The 20373-nt window shown below is 40.8% G+C and overlaps 1 protein-coding gene across 1 annotated transcript in view; it reads left to right on the top strand.

The window, feature by feature from the left end:
• Positions 1-1787: 1787 nt before the first annotated feature.
• The window catches only part of LOC133420220 (outer dynein arm-docking complex subunit 2-like), a 32178-nt gene continuing 13592 nt past the window's right edge, over positions 1788-20373 (top strand). Inside the window, exons 1-9 of the mRNA XM_061709835.1 lie at positions 1788-1805; positions 7045-7198; positions 10843-10989; positions 11624-11833; positions 12718-12951; positions 13820-13930; positions 15451-15605; positions 17881-18061; positions 18150-18211. Coding sequence (XP_061565819.1) covers positions 1804-1805; positions 7045-7198; positions 10843-10989; positions 11624-11833; positions 12718-12951; positions 13820-13930; positions 15451-15605; positions 17881-18061; positions 18150-18211 — 1256 coding nt within the window. The 5' untranslated portion in view covers positions 1788-1803. The remainder of the gene's footprint in view (positions 1806-7044; positions 7199-10842; positions 10990-11623; positions 11834-12717; positions 12952-13819; positions 13931-15450; positions 15606-17880; positions 18062-18149; positions 18212-20373) is intronic.

Raw genomic sequence — 20373 nt, 5'->3', positions numbered from 1 at the left:
CATTCTTAATGTTTGAACTACTGCAATAGATATTCTTTTTTTTATTATTTTAAAATTGACCTATTGAAAATCCTTATTCGTCATTGACCCATATGTAATATTAATACATGGAGATTACAATATTAGTTAGTGAATTACAGGGTTTCCACGGGGTTTTAAAAAGTATTAAAAAGTGATAAATGAAAATTGCCAAATTTAAGGCCATTAAAAGTGTTAAATTCACTGTCAGAGGTTTTTTTTTTTTTTAAATTGGTATTATTTTTTACCTTTTACATTTAAGCAGTCTATTTTATTGTCATTCACAAAGTGAAATAAATGTGAAACATCTGGTCAACATCAATGAGTCTATAAATCTGTTCTGTATAGTGTTCTATAGGTCAAAATCTGTATTAATGTTAAAAGGTCCGTGATTAACACTTAATGTTGTGACCGTTTTTTTTTTAAATCTGAAGGTAGTGAAAAAGGTATTAAATTGGTATTAAATTTAACATAAGGATTGCTGTATAAACCCTGAATTATGTGTCATTCATTAATGTCTCAGTATCTTCTCAACTTGGTAATCTTATTAAGTAAATCAATCAAACAGAAACTTATCACACTTTATCCCCATAACTCTAACATGCTCTGTGTGCCAGTCAACATGACACAGCCGTCCACAGTGAGTGGGTACCGTTCTCTATTGACTGGTCCTACTACAAATATTAACATATGGTAATTGTTCTTTTGCAGTTATGTCGTTTTTTTTATTAGTCTTGCTGATCATATATACTGTTATTTGTGGTGGTGTTTCCCCCTTAGTCAGTGACTCAGCGGTGCAGTCAAAAAGAGGGCGAAGGCCAGCGACTCTCTTCACCCAGCTTTCTACATTTTTTGTTTAAGCAAAACCCACCCGTTCTGGGGGTCTTGGTCTTACAATGTGAGAGGAAGACTCAGCTCTGGACTCAGACATCAAAGTCGGAGGTTGTCTTACTTTAAAACATAGAGAAAGAGATGTTCAATTAAGATCTCAAAGCAATATCAGACTCACTACATCTATTTCACATCAATGATTCGTCTTTACATTCAATCAGAGTTCTGTCCATCACAAACTCTTGATCACCAACCCATCCAGATCTGAAAAATCTGAAAAATAACCTCACATGTAGGCCATCTGCAAACAACTCCAAGGTGACAATGACCCCAATGATACACATGACACGATGAACCCCCCCATTTGCCTGTTCTTGGAGTGACATAAGCGGCACTTTGTTAGACATTAACATGCTCAGTCTCTCAGATTATGAAGCAAGACTAATCATTTCATTCAGTAGATGGAAAATTACAGCTTCAGAAGGGTTTAGTAGTGGCCGTCAAAATGACCATTTTGTTTTAATAAGCTCAATTTAGAGATATTTACAGCCAGATTACATCGAATTTCACCCATAAAAATGCATTTTATTCTGTGAAAGTCCTGCACACTTTCCCCCTACCCTTCAGTGTCTGCCTATTCTGCTTACCAGCAGGTTTTTGCAGTTGAAAGATTTCAATAAGCACAAAAGATGCATCAAGAAAAGAATGTGGATGAGGCCGAGAGACAGCAGCAAACGCGGAACAAGGCAGGCGGCGAGAAGAAATGTGAACCATGTCCGAGATGGAATAATCTTGGTCTGTTGTTTGAACATGGGTATGTGAGAATTTATCTCATAAGATTTGTTCTGAAATGTCTTCAGGCTAGAGCAAAAGCGCTTTAGCTGACAGTGATGCCAAGCCTTTGTCACATCTGCTGTGCATGTCTGCCAGCGGTTACACATTATCAAGAGATAAATGTATAGTTTATAAAATTCTATGCAAATGACTCCCATTTTGGCAGCGTTCTGAGTTTATAAATACTTTGCTGTCTGTAAACCCCTTTTCACCCTGTCAAAGATGCGAAACCGAGGGAAAAGTATTAGAAAAAAAATGTAAACGATCTATCACATATGGTCTTTGATTGATAAATAGATCTTGTAAGAGCTGAGCTGTTGCAGCTGTATGTTTTGATAAGTGTACCCATTTTGAGGAGAAACTGGCTCAAGATAAAAGTATTTCCATAGCTAAAAAAAAATGCCAATGGGCCCTTGTCTGGAATTGTTAAATAATGATTATGTTAGAAAAATAAACTTTTTCAAAATAGAAGCAGGCATAATGACTCTTATTTCACATCTTTACCGTAGAACAGTGGAAAGGAAGACCAGCAGGAATGCTGGAGAGGAGAAGAAAAGGCTGGGACCAGGAGTCAAGAGCAAGATGAAAGCAGGATTCTCTGCGTCCTCTTCACCTGCACGCCTGGCCTCCCAGAAAATGTAAGTGTTCTGAATTAACGCTCCCCCGTCCCAATCTACAAAGGCTCCTTCTTGCTCGACAGATGGTAGAACGTGCAATACACACCAAATCTGTGGCAAGACATGTAGAAGATTTCATTCTATCTCTAATAGAAAACATGCAAAGTATTGTCTGTTTTCTTTTAATATACAGTTGGCAAAGTACAAAAAAAAGTTAACATACCTATGTGAAATGCAAAAAATGTCACTTTACTGAAGCCACAGCAACAAAGAGTGTTGTACAGAGAGTTTCCTATTCAGGCTAACTGCACAAATGTTATCATCAAAGAACCTGTTTTCTTCACTTTGTTTTTGTGCTGTGACTAATGCAACATGGCTTGTAGCACCCTATAATGTAATAATTTCCTGATAATGTAATAACGCCTGAAAATGTAATACATTTTGCACTTAACTCAATCGAAAATGTAATAAAACCCAATAATGTAATAACTTGACCAATAATGTAATAAAATATCCTGACTGATATTGTAATAACATTTTTACCGATAATGTAATACCTTATTACATTATTGGGAATTTATTACATTTTTAGGTGGGTCTTTTTTTTTCAAAACTGATAATGTAATACTTGGCAGATAATGTAATATATATGTTAATTTTCAGTCCAGAGTTCAACATTTTGTGTTTTAAGAACCTAAGAATGTTATATACACTGTATGTGAAACACCTGAATGAATATTGGGTTAAATTGCAGACTTTGAGTACCATACAGCCATACGCAGATATGCAGATACTCAGGGACATGCAACTACATCCTGGTCTTACTAAGTGGGTGATGGACTTACCTCCTTGGGAGACCAGAATTCCAGCTCAGATAGCTTCTGAGCAGCACTAGAAACTCCAGGTAACTCTACCCTAAACGTACCTCTTCACTTCACAGATTTCCAACAAATCACTACCTCATGAAACAACCCAGTCTCACATAAAAACGTATGCTGCCTACATTGGTCCAAAGTGCAAAAACGTAGAGGGGTTACAATAATAGCCCTTGAATTGTATGTAATTGTAACTGTTACATTTTTCTGCCTATTCGTTTTGCGTCCAAGTCACGTGACTTTCAAGATTCTGGCCGTGACACCAAAAAACATGGCAGACATTTCTAATTTTTTAGTGAAAAAAAATCAATATTTTGAGTTTCTGCATAAAAATGATTTTTGATTACATTTCTAGCGAGGAATATATATTTTACTTTCATAATATTCACTCAGTTAATGTACATAATCACTCGCTTGCTCGTTGTTGCAAAGTTTTTTCAGATCTTGCCAGAATAAAGGCTGATTTATGGTTCCGCGTTACACCAACGCAGAGCATACGGCAGAGGGTACGCTGCAACGCGCACCGTAGGCTACACCGTACCCAACGCTGTAGGCTCTGCGTCGATTTAACACAGAAGTGATTTACCCCTCCCCCACACACACAAAACCTCCAGAATGATCCTACATGGTCAGGATTATAGAATATTATAGGGTAATACATGGTCAAGGGGTAAAACATGGTTAAAATCAATTTTCACACATTTAACAATTATATATTTAAAATATATTTACACAAATGTGTGTATCATGCCCTTAAACTACTATGTGCACTCTTATTTTAGTATAAACAACCTCCATTTCTGTGGAAAAAAAACAATATTAGCTAAGAACTACATTTCCCTAGAGGCATGCTATACAGCTTTATGGTATTCAGCGCCATATTTGTAGTCACATTAGTTTGGGTTAAACCTACAGTAACCCTAACCCTAACGTATAAAAACATGTAAAAAAAAATATCAATTGAATATATCTATTGTGTAGTGCATCTGAATTAGTAACCGCAACAGTACTCAATGAGCACACATCCGCGATCGGGGCACTTGTCACGTGATCAGGATCCTCGCTCGTCACTCTATGACGTAGAGTGGATGCCCAGGGAATTCCCTGTGGTTGATGAAATAGGAGAATGGTTAAAACAATGAATTTAAATATTGCATGTTTCCACTCCCTGGTTCAAAAGCCATTAAAAAAGATATTCTGTGGCTGGACGACGCTCTGGTTAAGGTCTGGTTAGGTTAAAGCATATTAGTTAGAAGTAGGAAACGGTTGACAACGGATCCCAATTGACATAGGTAGAATATCCGTGGTGCTCACACAGAATTTACTACTTTCCGTGCTGGTGCCACGGAAAATAGTGGTGAGAGTCCTAGGCATTTCATGGATTTTTGTGAGATCAGGTTGAAAATGTTGCAGTTTTGCATTAAGCCTGAATTATGGTTCTGCGTTAAATCGACGCCGTACCCAACACAGTTGGGTACAGCATAGCCTACGGTGCGCGTTGCCGCGTACCCTCCGCCTTAGGCTCTGAGTTGGTGTAACACTAACACGGAACCATAAATCAGCCTTTATTCTGGCGAGATCTGAAAAAACTTTGCAACAACGAGCAAGCGAGTGATTATGTACATTCACTGAGTGAATATTATGAAAGTAAAATATATATTTCTCGCTAGAAATGTAATCAAAACGCATTTTTATGCAGAAATTAACTCAAAATATTGATTTTTTTTCACTAAAAAATTAGAAATGTCCACCATGTTTTTTGGTGTCACAGCCAGAATCTTGAAAGTCACATGACTTGGACGTAAAAAAATAGGCAGAAAAATGTAACAGTTACAATTACATACAATTCAAGGGCTATTATTGTAACCCCTCTACGTTTTTGCACTTTGGACCAACGTAGGCAGCGTACGTTTTTATGTGAGACTGGGTTGTTTCATGAGGTAGTGATTTGTTGGAAATATGTGAAGTGAAGAGGTACGTTTAGGGTAGAGTTACCTGGGGTTTCCAGTGCTGCTCAGAAGGTTATCTGAGCTGGAATTCTGGTTTTCCAAGGAGGTAAGTCCATCACCCACTTAGTAAGACCAGGATGTAGTTGCATGTCCCTGAGTATCTGCATATCTGCGTATGGCTGTATGGTACTCAAAGTCCGCAATTTAACCCAATATTCATTGAGGTGTTTCACATACAGTGTATATAACATTCTTAGGTTCTTAAAACACAAAATGTAGAACTCTGGACTGAAAATGAACATATATATTACATTATCTGCCAAGTATTACATTATCAGTTTTGAAAAAAAAAAGACCCACCTAAAAATGTAATAAATTCCCAATAATGTAATAAGGTATTACATTATCGGTAAAAATGTTATTACAATATCAGTCAGGATATTTTATTACATTATTGGCAAGTTATTATATTATTGGGTTTTATTACATTTTTGATTGAGTTAAGTGCAAATTTGATTACATTTTCAGGCGTTATTACATTATCAGGAAATTATTACATTATAGGGTGCTACATGGCTCAACAAGTACAAAACAAATGATGACATCATGCAGAGAGCATGCTTTCTTTGAAAACATACCATTAGTTTCCAGGGCTAAAAAGAAATGGGTCTCGCTATGTACTAGCCTGTTATCCAGAAGGACAAAGAAAGTGCTTAATTACTTTGTCAAAGACTATCGGGAGCAACATGATGCAACATGTGTGGTGTTGGTTGTGAAAGACTGAAACAGGGCTGCACATTTGGAAAAAGGCAGACAGGAGATGCCAATGATATTACAAACACAACAAAATGGCCAGGCCTCAAGAGACTGATTACAAAGCTGTGTTTTAACATGACAATGATGCCAAACCTGACTCTGGACTGGCAAAGTAGGTCCCCAAAGAAAAACCAAAAAACTCTTTGAGATTATTGGCTTTTTGAGTCATTTAATATTGTGTTGAAATTGCAAAGTTTGTTATATTTGTGCATATGGTTTGGATCTTGATAAAAAGAAGTGGATGGTATTCTAACAAGTGTCAAATTTGTATCTTGTCTCTATCACTGTGCTGAATACGAACCTACAGTGTGTAAAAGGGTTTTTCCTCTTTGGTTTATGACAATTCCAGCTCTTCAGCTGTCTCCATATTTAAATCTGCCAAAGTCTTCAGAATGCAAGTGTAATAAACAAAGCTGACTCACACCATTGCACACTGCATTCGTTGGTGCTCATCATTTTCAGAACATGAAATAATGACTCCAGATGACTGCAGTCACCCAGTCACACTCATCCTCTCACAGTGCTTAGGTCACGTTAGGCCCGGAAAGATTGATGGAAAGATTCCATTTAGTGTTTTTCATTCTGCATTCAGTTAAAAAAACAACCATATCAGTTTACCCTTTCTGATAATGGGCTTCCCTGGAAATGCTATTTGTGTATGTACATGGGAACTGCCTCTCTGTGGCCCAATTTGAACGTGTACCAAATGTCATTGCTCCATAGGGCCCAATTTCCATGATAAAAGCAGCCCATGCAACATTAAAAAGCCACCTGCATTTCTGGTTGCATCAATAGTTTTTTTCAAATCTCTTTGCTCTGAATATGATGACAGCTCCAGTCCTCCCGTGACATTACTCCAATCTTTATTTTCCTGACGCTTACATTGTGCGGAAGATTAATCTTAAAAAGGTTAATTGGAAAATCATTAGTTTTACTTTTGTGTGGGAAGACCAGGCACTTTATCCATTCAAAAGTCCAGATAAAACATTGGCAGATATTTAATCCCATCCTTTTACCCAGCTGTGTATGGGCTATCCCACACCTACATATGTGCACTGTTAACCGCCATCGGAAGTGTGCTGTTAATTGCCCGTTTGTGTTCAGGACGAGCTCACAAGATGCCCTGCGTGAGGAAGTTTTCAGCGAGAGCTCCAGCGGGAGTGAAGAAGAGGAGGAGCAGCCAGAGCGCCGTACAGAAAATGACAATGAACTGCGCCCTGAAAACTGGCAAATACACAAGCTGGTGAAGTATCTGAAGGTACGACGTCACCCTGAACACCGCTGGTTCCTTCCTTTGATGGGTTTCATTCAGAAATAATGAACATTTTAGCACAAATGAAAGCAAACGCACACTGTGATTGATGGGAGAAAGTAAAGTCCAAGCTGTTTCCCTGTCTGTTCAAGAGTTTTGATTCTGACCTAAATCATTTGGAAGGATTTGTGACCCTCTTTAATAAAGAAAAAACGTACTAACTCCTGTTACTTACGTTGCTCCTCAACACAAAACAATTTGTTCCAGGAAAAAAAAAAAAGTTCAATGAAAAATAAGTTACTACTCAACAAATAAAAATGTTAGTACAAACATTTCATCATTTTAACTGAGCAAAAAGTAAAATGAACAAGTGTTACTGTCTCCAGAGCTTTGTAAGTGTTGCATATAACAGTGACAAACTGTTGCAGTCTCTTGACTCACTTTGAAACAAATGGTTTTATCCTCCACCCTCATCAAAGTTGCACCCCCTCTGCTGGACAACAGCAGTACTGCTGCCCTGTGCTCGCTTCCAAAGGGCTGGACTACTAATTGCTGCACTAAAACTAATTCCGACTGCAATATATAACAGCCAGGATCCCCACATTTTCTCAACAGAAAGCCAGTTTTCACTAATTATATCACACTGTATTCAGTCAAGTTTTTTTCTGTCCTCCTAAATGTAGCACTTGGCCAAAACATTACATTTTTAATGCTTATAATGCATTTACAACATGTCTAATTTAGAGAATTTTCTTACAAGAATAACTGCGTCATGTCATTCCCCTTAATAAAGCAACTTTTTACTTCAAATGCATGACGACACGTTTGTTCAGTTCACACTGAAATCATGTTATGACAATGAGGCCTATTAAGTTATTATGTTTTATGTTATAGGAGATCCGATGTCAAATATGAAGTTAAAAACAACCAGTAATCATTCATTCTGTCCAATTCTTCCAGTACTCTTCCTATAATCAGTACTCGAGTTCAGGGGGGATGAGGGGGGATGGCGTCCCCCCCCTGAAATAAAAACGGTCCAAATCATCCCCCCCGTAAAACTGCCATCCCCCCTTTCCTTGTCATTTCATCAATGAATGTGGTTTTACTGCTATTTCAACATTTACAGTCATCACCAGAAAAATAACACCAGAAAAATAACTTATTTGACAATTTTCACCTGTTTCAGGTAAATTTTCACTTTAAATAAGCAGAAAAATCTGCCAGTGGGACAAGATTTATCTTCTTATTACAAGCAAAAAAATCTTGTTCCACTGGCAGATTTTTCTACTAATTCTAAGTGAAAATCTACTTGAAACAGGTGAAGATTTTTGTTTTTTCCAGTGATGAGTCTTGTTTTAAGTGTAATGAGATTTTTTTTACTAAAATGAGACATTTTAACTAGAAATAAGATAAATATTCTTGTTAAGATTTTGAGTTTTTGCAGTGATCCATTTTACTTATCCTGTGAAGGACAGAGTCATATTGATAAGTTCAGAAAACTGTTTTTTATTGTTGTGTTTTGATGTATTTGATGTAAGCCCAGTGGGTATTTAAAGCTTACAGAAGGCTGCATTTAACTGCTGCTATGTCATTCCTGCAGTATTTCTGCAGGTGTTTTGGTCAGTGATATCATTTGTAATATATTATATTATTTGTAATCAGCACAAATTATCTGTCCCCATATGATAAAATCCACCATCCCCCTGATTTTTTTTTTTTACAACTCGAGTACTGCCTATAATGGAGCTGGGTTTTTTCTTGTCATTAAAAGCTTTTGCTCTGACTCAACTATCGGCTGCAGAGAGGTATGAACACTCATGAATTCACTTTTGCTCAACTGCCAAGACCCAGCACTCCTCTCTTAGATCTACAAAGCACTGTCCACCTGTCATCAATCCGGCATTGCAAACAAACTGCATTTCTATATATGTGAGTGTCACAATCAATCCTTCTCCTGCGATGTCCAAGTCACAAAACAGTAAACACCTTTTGCAAATGGGTAAAGAGGGCACTACTGACAGCCCTGGTAAGCCCTGCTCCCACATACTTACTGCTGTGATTTATTGGCTGGCCTGGACCGGCTCAGGCCGGCCCGTCTGCCTCTGCAGAGTCCAGTCTGCCGCTTCAGAGGAATCACCAGCACCAGAATAACACCTCCATTCAGTAGCGTGGTGGCCTCTGCTTTTCACTGGCTCAGACTGAAGCACCTGCACTAGGAGAGCAGACAAAATGTGTAAAGCATCTTTATGTGGCTGACGTCAAGTTCACAAATGGACCTCATGGATATGTTGCCTGTTTAGTCCAGTTCTGACAGTCCAGTTGCACCACACAAGGGAGTATAACTTTTATAAAGCCGTCTTTGAGCATTGATAGAGAAACTGTCATTATAATGCTTATTGATCGCACGTTGTGTAAATAAGAAGACAATAGTTGTACGCTAGGGATTATTTAGGGACACTTTTGTCATGTGAACTGCTTTTGCATCATTCACTGGTTCATAATTCACATGTTCCATCCCCCACCCCCACCGCACTCCCCCCACATATTTATTGATGATATTCTTTATGTATGTGCTCTTCAGCAACACTATATAGGGCTTTAGTGAAGTGCTGTGTTGCTCTTTAAGTTGTCCAAATGATCCACTTTTTTTGTACAGATTTTACCGCTGCTTGGATAGATTTCCAAGAAAGCTCGTTCATGAACATTAATCCATGTTTGGTTCCAAGTGTCTGAATGTCAAAAACTGTTGAATTAATCCCTGCAAACAAACCAGACATTGTTTTTCCATGTGTATTCCCCTCATCCAATACTGTGCTACGTTTAAATACAACAAGAAACATTCAAATTCCCTGTGTGTATTTATATTCTCATATATCTGTAATTGATCCCCCCCAAAAAGCTTCTGTTTAATTCAAACATATTCCCATCCTAATGAATCCTAATAATCATGGATGACTCCTATTCTTTCAAAAGTCTCCTTGTGGTTTTGAGTAACTATCAGGTACATATGTTTAAATCAGAAGCTTGCGTGAGCTTGCAGCTTGTGTCTAGTTGGCCAGCTTTAGCTTGTTAGCATGTTAAACAAAGGACGTTGACCAGGCAAATACAACATGTAAAACATGTTTTAAGCAAACAGACATTGAGAAAGGCTTCTCGTTCTAAGGTTAGATAGTTGTATCGTTTTCCCCCCACATTGAGCATCTGCTCCTATCGCATGTGTGGCATTTGACCACACATGCCTTATTTTAAATCCCTCTATTGTTTCTTTCTTTTCTGGGTTTTTTTTTTTTTTCAGCAAACACATTGTTGTTAAGTGGCAATAAAACCTAATCAGTTCAATTTCCTGCCTCATGTGTGCAGAGTGGCACGAGTTTAACTAAGGAAACAGATATCATTCTTCCCCCAACCACTTGTTGTCTGTGCAGTGTTAAAAATGAATAACTAGTTTCCATCAGGGTTTAGTGCCTCACAGCTAAATATGGACAAGGCTGTGAAAACAACAGATCCTGGAGTAGTGGTGCGAGGGAGGGCGAGCTCACAGGGAGAGTAATAACTGGAAATTTGTATCCACACATTTCTCTTCCTAAATGTCTCTTTCAGCTGTCTTTTTATCATTTTTATTTGTTAATGTTTGGCATTATTTTTTTCAGGCAGCCAACCAGACAGGCACCGTGCTCATTCTTGTCGCCATGATGGACTTGAATTTGATGGAGGAGACATGCCAACTAGCCATCCGTGACACAGGTGGCCTGGAAGTCCTGCTTAACCTGCTGGATACAGGCCACATCAGATCCATGGTGAGGAGCTGAAACAGCTGGCACGCCAACATTACCAGAGCCATCCTGTGTTCTAGCTGCAGAACATGAGTGTTAGGGAGGGAGCGTGCCTTTTAAGGAACAGGGTCGCCATTATTCAGCAGCATGACATGTGCGGGTGCCTTTTAACCTGGTTTTATTACAACTGCTTGTCTACTTTTAGTGGAAATGCAGCTGAATGTTTACTTCTAGATATTGCTCAATGCTTCTCAGCACAGATGGAGGCCTCATGTTACTGTAGAAACGTTAGTTTCTTTATCATAAAACAAAGCTCACATTTTTGACTGACCCATTGTTACATAGCTTTTTCCAATTAAAAGTCCAAATAAGAAAATGTCGAGATAGCGTGGAAATAAAAACAAAAACAAAAAAAAACCCAATAAACCAATAAAAAATTGATAAAATAATGTATTCTTATGTTAAGTTCTTTCTGGATAAAGATTGCAGATCAGGGACTGGATAGCCCGTAGCAACAGACCCAGTCCTAACTACACAAATCCAATTGACAACACAAAACATGAAAGTCTTGTACTTATCTGCAATGACATAAGACAGTGAAAATGTATAAACTATTTTTTTTATTATTGAGCTCATTTTCCTTGATTTTGGGTTGCAGATCGGATCCCTCAAAATCCTAAAACAGATATGCCACAATCCGCAAATCCGGCGCAGCATTGTAGACATGTCAGGGCTGCAGAGCATTGTGAAGATTCTGGACTCAACATCCAAGGAGGTCAAAGCCTTAGCTGCTGAGAGCCTCGCCAATATGGCCAGGTTCCGCAGAGCAAGAAGAACTGTCAGGCAGCATGGTGGTATCGAGAAACTGGTGAGTATACGTACAGAAAACTTGTACATTCAAGCTAATACTACATGTTCTTTAATGCCAGTGCAGCAGGAGAGATTTTTAGATTGCAACATGATCTCTGTATGTGCATTCTTGAAGCTTATATCTTATTTTACATTGTGGCAGGGTGGAGGAGCAGCCACCCTGCCACACACATTAAAAAATGTTCATATTGACAACACTAATTTTGTTTTGTTTCAAGTTTAAGCACCTATAATACTGCACTTTATTATGGTGCACAGATGCCAGTCTGTGCTGGGTAAAACAGATAGAATGTCTCCTACATCCTCTGACCTGCATTCATGTTTGTTGACAGAGAGACCTATGATTAAAGCCTCCATGGCTTGTATATTTTCCTCAGCCTCAAATCGGATGTTCTCATGTGCAAGTCACTCACGGAGGCAGATTAATTTCACGCTATTCTACAAGACCACCTTTGAACTGTGCAGTGTGTAATAGCTTTGCCTGCTCTGTCTCACTGGCCAGGAACTATGGATTAGAACACTGAATGATGGCCATAAACCATCACACCGGGCCTTTCAGTCCTAACATCAACATCTGTCCTGACAGTTTTCCACTCCTTGCATCTCTGCTGTTTTCATCCTTGCAGACCCAGTAGTAATACAATTTTAATTACACCCTTAATCATGGCCAAAAACCTGCTGTTCCCATCTGGAACTCTCCATTATCACCTCAACCTTCCAGGGCAAACTTTGGAGAGTTCTTGAGCTTATGTCAGGTTCACAGAGTTTTTCTAAATATTTTGACGGAAGGTTTCTGCTTAAACATGGTCCTTCTGCTTATCCGCCCACATTTTAGTGTTTGTGTTTATCCACATGTATGTCTGGTGGACTCTCTGTGATCAGGTGCAGCTGCTAGGCTGCATCCCTGACCCAGCCAAGCCAAGTACAAGCCAGGAGATGGATGTGGAGGTGGCCCGCTGTGGCGCCTTAGCGCTGTGGAGCTGCAGCAGGAGCAGAAGGAACAAGGAGGCCATTCGTAAAGCGGGGGGTATCCCTTTGCTGGGGCGTCTTCTGCAGTCTCCAAACGAGAATGTGCTCATCCCTGTGGTGGGCATCCTGCAGGAATGTGCTGTCCAGGTGAGTTTGGCCTTGAGATTCCCACCATGTCAGGTGCAATAAAACCTGTAGGTCCGATTCATCCTGCCTTCTTCAAGTTTTAAAAATTAGGTACATTCCACAACTTGTCAAAATGTATTTCACTAAAGCTAAGCCAAACTCGAAAGAGTAAATGTATGAAGCACTAAGTACACTGCATGCCTCAATAGTTGTAGAACCTCTTTTTGTAGTAATGACTTGAAATGATCATTTTCTGCACGATGTTAGCAGTCTCTCTGATTGATGTTTAGAAATGTTGACTCTTCTTTACACTGTGCTTCATTTCATTTAGGCTTCCAGCCATTTGATTTTGCACAGATCGCTTTAGTTCTTACCACAGCATTTCAGTGCGGTTGGGCATTGCATTGACAAATGATCCAGGTTCAGTCAAGTTTTTGATCCCAAACGTACCACCTCCTGTTTGCCTCTAAAATACTTTGATAAACAGAAGAGTTCATGTTCAACTTTGATAAACAGAAGAGTTCATGTTCAACTGCAGTGACTTCAAGGTCCCCAGGTTCAATGGTGCAAAGCAAGCCCGAACGATCAGCCCTCCTCCACTGTCCCTGGCTGCTGGCATGAGCTGTTTGTCCTGGAATGCTGTTTTTATCAGAGCCAAGCATCTCTAGTTTTGGCCTCCTCCGTCTAAAGAACATTGTTTCAGAAATCCTGTGTTTACTCAAATACAACTTTGCAAAAGACATGCATTGGTGGGGAGGGTCTTGAGAGTAGAAAAAAACTTTTGAATGCAAGATGGTTAGATTATAAACTTGTAGATAGATAGAGATTAGTAATATGATATATAACCGAATCCTGGTTATGTGATTGATGTATGTTTGTGTTACCACAGGAGAGCTACAGGGCTGCCATTCACACTGGAGGACTGATCAAGGATTTGGTCAAAAACCTCAGCAGTAACAACAATGAGTTGCAGATGCATTGTGCCAGTGCAATCTTCAAGGTACCTCTCCTTCCCTTGTTTCTTCATTGGCTCTGTGTATAGAGCATATTTCTGTGAACAAAGGACGACCACGAATTTCTAAAACTTGGACCAAAATACTCCTCTTAGGGCCCGATTTACTAAGATCCTAAATAAAGAGTACTAAATTGCGTGTGCACTGAAAAAGTTTGCGCGTGCTGTTTTGCGGGTGATCAACTAAGATTGCGTGCGCAATTGATAACAGGTGCAAACTGCAGTATTTAAATGAGGTGTTGCGCGTCTTACGGTTTGCGAGCGCAAACTTTGCGCCATGGAGAGTCTTGATGAATCCGTGTATCATTCGTTCTTTCCATTTTCAATTGCCAATCAAAAACCAAAACATGAAAAAGTGACTGGTTATGTTGTTATTAGTTTTTTATTATAACACAAAAAACGGAAAAATGGCTGGTTTTTCATATTTCAATTTTAGGCACAGATCAAAAATACGAAATAGAAAAACGGGCCACAGGACTGAATTTGATTTTAATATTTAATTGGTCGGGTTTACGTGACCCGGCGGTGCTCGGCATGATCTGAGGAGAAAAAGACAATCAGACACAGAGCTTGAGAGCGCTTTGATTCAATCTATTTATGAGTTAAGTTTTTATTCAGATGTCCACAGTATATTGCAAATATTATATATTATATAGCAAACACTGACAGTAAATGTGTGACAGACGGGACCATCATATGGCCGTCGATTTAACGAGGAACCATAATTCAGGCGAAGCTGCAGTCTCTGCGCTGATCCTGACACACCGGGTCGGAGCGGATTTGGTCATGATGTTTAACCTGTGTTTTGTGATTAATAAGCACGGGTTTTAATTAAATGTAATTTACGAAGGATGATTTCACATTCAATAAGATAAGTAATCAATAAAATACAAAGTTTTGGCACAAAGGCTTGGCCTGCTTGTGGGCGAGTGGAGGGGGGCACAATAAGAGAAGGTGGCAAGATATAAGGCAAAGAACTAAAGAAAAAGTGGCCTTTAATAAAACTTGTGCAACCATTTTTAAAATAGCATGCAGCAGAATAAAGACTCTCTCTCTGCGTATTCTTTGATTTTGGATGTCGCCTCCTTGCCACAATAACAGCAGCAGCAGATTAGCACCTTCCTTTCGAACGTATTAAATACAGACGCAATCACAATACGCGCAATTACTTGGTAAATCTCATTGCGCGTGGTAAATGGACCAATTTGCATCTTCCCCTCCCAGTATTTACGATTTCTGCCGGGTACGCCCCATATTGATTATTCATCAGGGCAAAAGTACTAACTGAATTGCGTGTGCTATTTTGTGCATTTGAGAGACGCAGTCCTCTTTGCACACTGTTAGTAGATCAGCTGGCACTTTGGTTTGCGGGTGCTGTCAAGTTTGCACAGGTTTTTACACACGCAAACCTTTAGTAAATCAGGCCCTTAGACCGCACCTCTCTGGCTTTGGCTTCAACCCATGACTAAATTAACATATATCTCTCTTCCCTTTAATTTGCTTTACAGTGTGCGGAAGAGAAAGAAAGCCGTGACCTGGTGCGCATGTACAAAGGCCTGCAGCCACTGGTTTCCCTGCTCGCTAAAGTGGACAACAAGCAGCTTCTGGCCGCTGCCACCGGGGCCATTTGGAAATGTTCACTCAGCCCGGAGAACGTGGCTATGTATGCACACACACCTGCACTCATATAGGGGGGATTAAAGAATAGCATTACCGTCCTCTCAACCCATGACGGTATCTTTTTCAATTTGTGATTACATATAGATTATATACAGCTTTGACAAATCACTCACTATACATAGGAAACATCATTCTAACAAGTCTCTGTGTAAAAGGGGTTTAATGGGAGTTGGACAGTTCATCCACATGTGCCCATAACTTTTTGAACATGTGCTGGCTAAGCTAATGTGCTTTACAGCGGTCTTGCAGTTTTCTTCTGATTTATGTAGCTAATGATATGTGTGGTCTGGACAGTAGACAGGTCGGGAGGACCTCCACAACTTTGCAACCCCTAGCAGTGCTGCCATGAGCTGCTGAAAAGAAAAGACTTTCTCCTGGCAGCTTAACATACTATACTGATGCTGGCTTTTTCTAATAGGAACATGAATGTCTTCATCATTTAACGTGCTAACTGAGGCCTGTAGAGTCTGCGGTGTAGGTGTTGGGGGTTTTCTGAGCAAGATCTGACCTGGAGGTGAAGCTGCTGCAACATCCACTCCTGGGAAGACAACTGTCAACTGTCTCCAAGGTTTCTTGTATGAATAATCTTTCTCACTGAAGAAGGATGAACTCTTGCAAAAGGTCTCCAGCTTAATGTGCAGCAGTGACCACATTAGATTGTCATCTAATGTTGAAAGACACTTGAATGCTGCAATACAACTGTTGCTTTCTTCTGCTGATTGGTTTTGGTACATTGCAACTAACGACTGATCTCATCCATCCATCCATCCATCCATCCATTATCTATACCCACTTTATCCTTTGCAGGGTAATGGGGGTCTATTTACTGGAGCTATTTTCAGGCGAGAGGCAGGGGTTACACCCTGGACAGGTCGCCAGTCCATCGCAGGGCCACATATACAGACAAACAACCAGACACACTCAGGCCACGTTTACACGTAGCCGGGTATTTACAAAAACGGATATTTTCCCCTCTACGTTTTCAAAAAAATCCTCGTTTACACGGACCCGCATGAAAACGCTGTTAACGTCATGCTAGCCAATCAGAATCCTGGAAAAACATCAACAAATGACACGTGTAACTTCCAGTTAAGGCTGATTTATGGTTCCGCGTTACACCAACGCAGAGCCTACGGCGTAAGGTACGCGGCGACGCGCACGTACGATGCGCGTCGCCGCGTACCCTACGTCGTCGATTTAACGCGGAACCAAAATTCAGGCTTCATGCTGCTGGCTGACGCGCTCACAGGCTTGAATGAGCAGGAGGCTGGACGGCGGGGGGGTTACTTTTAAGTGTGAATTTAGAATATAAAACAGGTAAAATACAAGAAAATATTGACGGTGGCCAAACTAATTGTAAACACAGGTCGCACACATGACGCTGGTGAGTTTCTGGTGCATAATGTGACGTTCTGAAGCTTAAATCTCCGTTTTCCTCCGTTTTCCTCCGTTTAGACGCAAACGTGAAAACGGAGTTTTTGAAAATCTCCACTTTGGCCGGAGTTTTCAGAAATTAGCGTTTTTGGGGGCTTTGAGCTGCGTTTACGTGTAAACGAACGGCCAAAACGCATGAAAACGCCTCCGTTTTTGCCCCGTGTAAACGGGGCCTCACACTCACACCTACGGGCAATTTAGAATCACCAATTAACCTAGCATGCATGTTTTTGGACTGTGGGAGGAAACCGGAGTACCCGGAGGAAACCAACGCAAGCACAGGGAGAACATGCAAACTCCACACAGAAAGACCCTGCTGGGCCTGGGAGTGGAACCGTGGAACTTCTTGCTGTGAGGCAACAGTGAGGCAACAGTGCTAACCACTAAGCCACCGTGCTGCCCCGACTGATCTCAATGCTTGCATATTTTAAGAAGATCAAAACTTGAATCTAAACATCACATATTTTTTCTTTCCATTTGCCCATTGCATCTGGGACTTGATATGTGATTGCAGAATGAGGATTCATCTCACCCCACAGACAGCAGGACACAGAGACCGTTACACCAGCCCAAACCAGCTAGAGTAAAGCCAGTCAGCTTGGCCTACATACCTTTTCTTAACTCATCCTGGAACATTACATCATTGCTTATGTTGGCATTTAACTCAAAGCGCTAAGTAATCATAACAGAATCAGTAGCATGTACAGTATGTTGACTGTTGTCGGCTATTTTCTTTCTGGTTTAATTTCCATCACTAAGTTTAGATGACGACTAAACCTATACATTTGGAATTCATTAGCCTTGTTTCCACCTCTTCACCCAAGTTTTCAGGAACACGAAGCCCTGGAGTCCCTTGTTGATCTGCTGACTGACCAGCCTGAAGAAGTGCTGGTAAATGTTGCCGGAGCCCTGGCAGAATTTGCTCAGATCCCTGCTAACAAGGTCACCATCCATAAGTGTGGAGGCATCAAGCCACTGGTTAATCTGCTCACTGGAACAAACCAGGTATGTACAGTTTTACACTAACACTGTTTAAAAGTTGCTTGGAAACATAATCCTGTATTTATTCATGTGTGTGCACTCGTTTGACCAGGCACTGCTGGTGAACGTAACCAAGGCTGTAGGTGCATGTGCCACAGACAAGAATAACATGGCGTAAGTTTCTGTTTCTTCATATTCAAGGTAGCATGGATTGGATTATTTACAGTAGTTTACAGAAGGCCGCCAGCTTCATGGGAGGTACTTCTTTAAGTGTTATTAAAGTGCCTCATTTGTTATCGTTTGTCATCAACGAATTAGCTGCAAACAAACATTATTGGTCATTTATTGATGTCACATTTTTTTGCAGAGAAATAACACTAATTCTAAGTGCTGGCTGCAGTATTATTAGGCTGTCATGAGCTGATACGAAAAGAAATTCATGTTCCTTTAATTTGTAATTATGCAGGTAGGTTAGTCTTTCATCCCTAGCTTAAAGGGGACCTATTATGAAAAACATGTTTTTTCTTGTTTTAACATATATAAAGTGGTCTCCCCTCACCCTGCCAGCACAGGGGAGACAAAATACCATGAATTTCTGCAAGGTCTGTGACCCCCGCCCTGCAGAGTCCCCCAGTGTCACGTGGTTTTTTTTGAGCCGATTAAAATCTGCTCCCGTCGTTACGTAACGACGGGAGCAGATTTCCAGAGGTTCAGCCTCCGCTGCTGAAACCACGCCCACAACCAGCTCTCTCCGCTGCTGGAGCGGTCCTTCCTTGAGCCAGTCGGACGCGGCCCCGCGGCGGAGCGGATCCGGGTTAAATCATCCAGGTTCCCGGGTGGTTTGGGAGCTGGGTCCTCGGAGGTCCGTCCCAGGTCGGACCAGCTTCACCCTCCGAGATTTTCAGGCAAATCTGTCGGTTTGATCCCCGGTAACGGGCGATGCGCCGCGGATGCGCTCCGGAGCCGATCTGTGCGCCGGCCGTGGGGTTGCGGCGCCCGTCGCGCAGCATCCACCGGGCAGATCCGGCTGAAATTCCGCTGGTCGGTCCCCGGGAGTCCCTGCTACCAGTCCAGGCGGGTTCCTGCGGTCCCGGCCGGTCGGAACCGGTCAGATTCCCCCGTTAAAGCCGCAGTGATGCGCGCTGCTCCAGCAGTGCTGCTCCCGGGCGCCCGGCGTGGCTCCGGGGCCAGCGTTCAGCATCCGCCGGGTAGATCCGGCTTAAATAGTGCATAAATGTTATTTATATACAACTCATATTTTATTTTTTTAACAATAAAGTTTCCATTTGTGAAAATTCAGTGTTGTGATAATTTACAGGCTCGGGCTGCTCTGGCGGAGAGAGGTTTATTCTCCACCCCTGCTACACGTCATTCAGGGAGCCAATCAGCACAGAGCCTCATTTACCTCATACCCCCCCCTTCCCTAAAAATGAGGCGCAGAAAAAGAGGTTAGAAGCGGTAAAACTAGTGACAGGGCCCACAGGCTGGATTTATGATTTATGTAGAAAAAACAAGCTTTAGATTGTTTTTAAGACATTCAAGGCCTGTTTAAAATAAACATTAAATGCCATAATAGGTCACCTTTAATGACAGATTTAAAAGCTTTGTTTATTGTACCTGCTGTGTTAAATATAGTTGTGGTTTAATTCCTAGTGTTTAACTGTAGCCTTGTGGTCACTGAGCTGGTCAGACTAACATACCTAAAGTCCTGCCCTGTCCAAGACTACATGGCCAGGAAAACTCTCCGGAGAAGTCTTTTTTTTCTGTTCATTTAACCTCAGTCTCTCTGCTGCACAACATTATGGAGCGTCCATCTGTGCCCCGTTGCTCTTACAAGGGTTTTACTGACTACGAGACCCTTTTTAATTAGCACTGGACAGAAATATAATTAAACGTATGAGTTTGCGTTGTTCGTTAGCTGCTAATGCCCTCGTATGAGCCTGCTACATTTGTTTGGAGGGAAAGCCAAGGATCTCAATAAAAAATGAAGCATGTCCAAACAAACCCAGCAACTGTGTTCTATTACATCAGTTCACCGTGTACTTTGTTTTCTCATGGTGTGCATATTTAATCTTTCAGCCTTCACGCATTGATGTAAACAGACCTCTAACTTCAACAGCTGCTCTTTGTATTTCTTGTGGCCATGGCTTATTTTGAGACGTGTATGTGTACAGGAGTTTTCTGAGTATTTAACATAACTCACACTTGATTGCTTCATGCTCCAACCCAAAGCTGCAAGAAGTGCTTTCCAGAACTTCAGATAGATGATGTACAGATAACTTACACATTATATACAGTCACTTAAAAGAGAAACTCCAAAGCTTTTCATATAATGA

Source organism: Cololabis saira, chromosome 20, assembly GCF_033807715.1.
Source record: "Cololabis saira isolate AMF1-May2022 chromosome 20, fColSai1.1, whole genome shotgun sequence".
Taxonomy (NCBI): domain Eukaryota; kingdom Metazoa; phylum Chordata; class Actinopteri; order Beloniformes; family Belonidae; genus Cololabis; species Cololabis saira.
The sequence above is the reverse complement of the archived record's forward strand: the minus strand, read 5'-3'. Positions and strand labels throughout refer to the sequence as shown.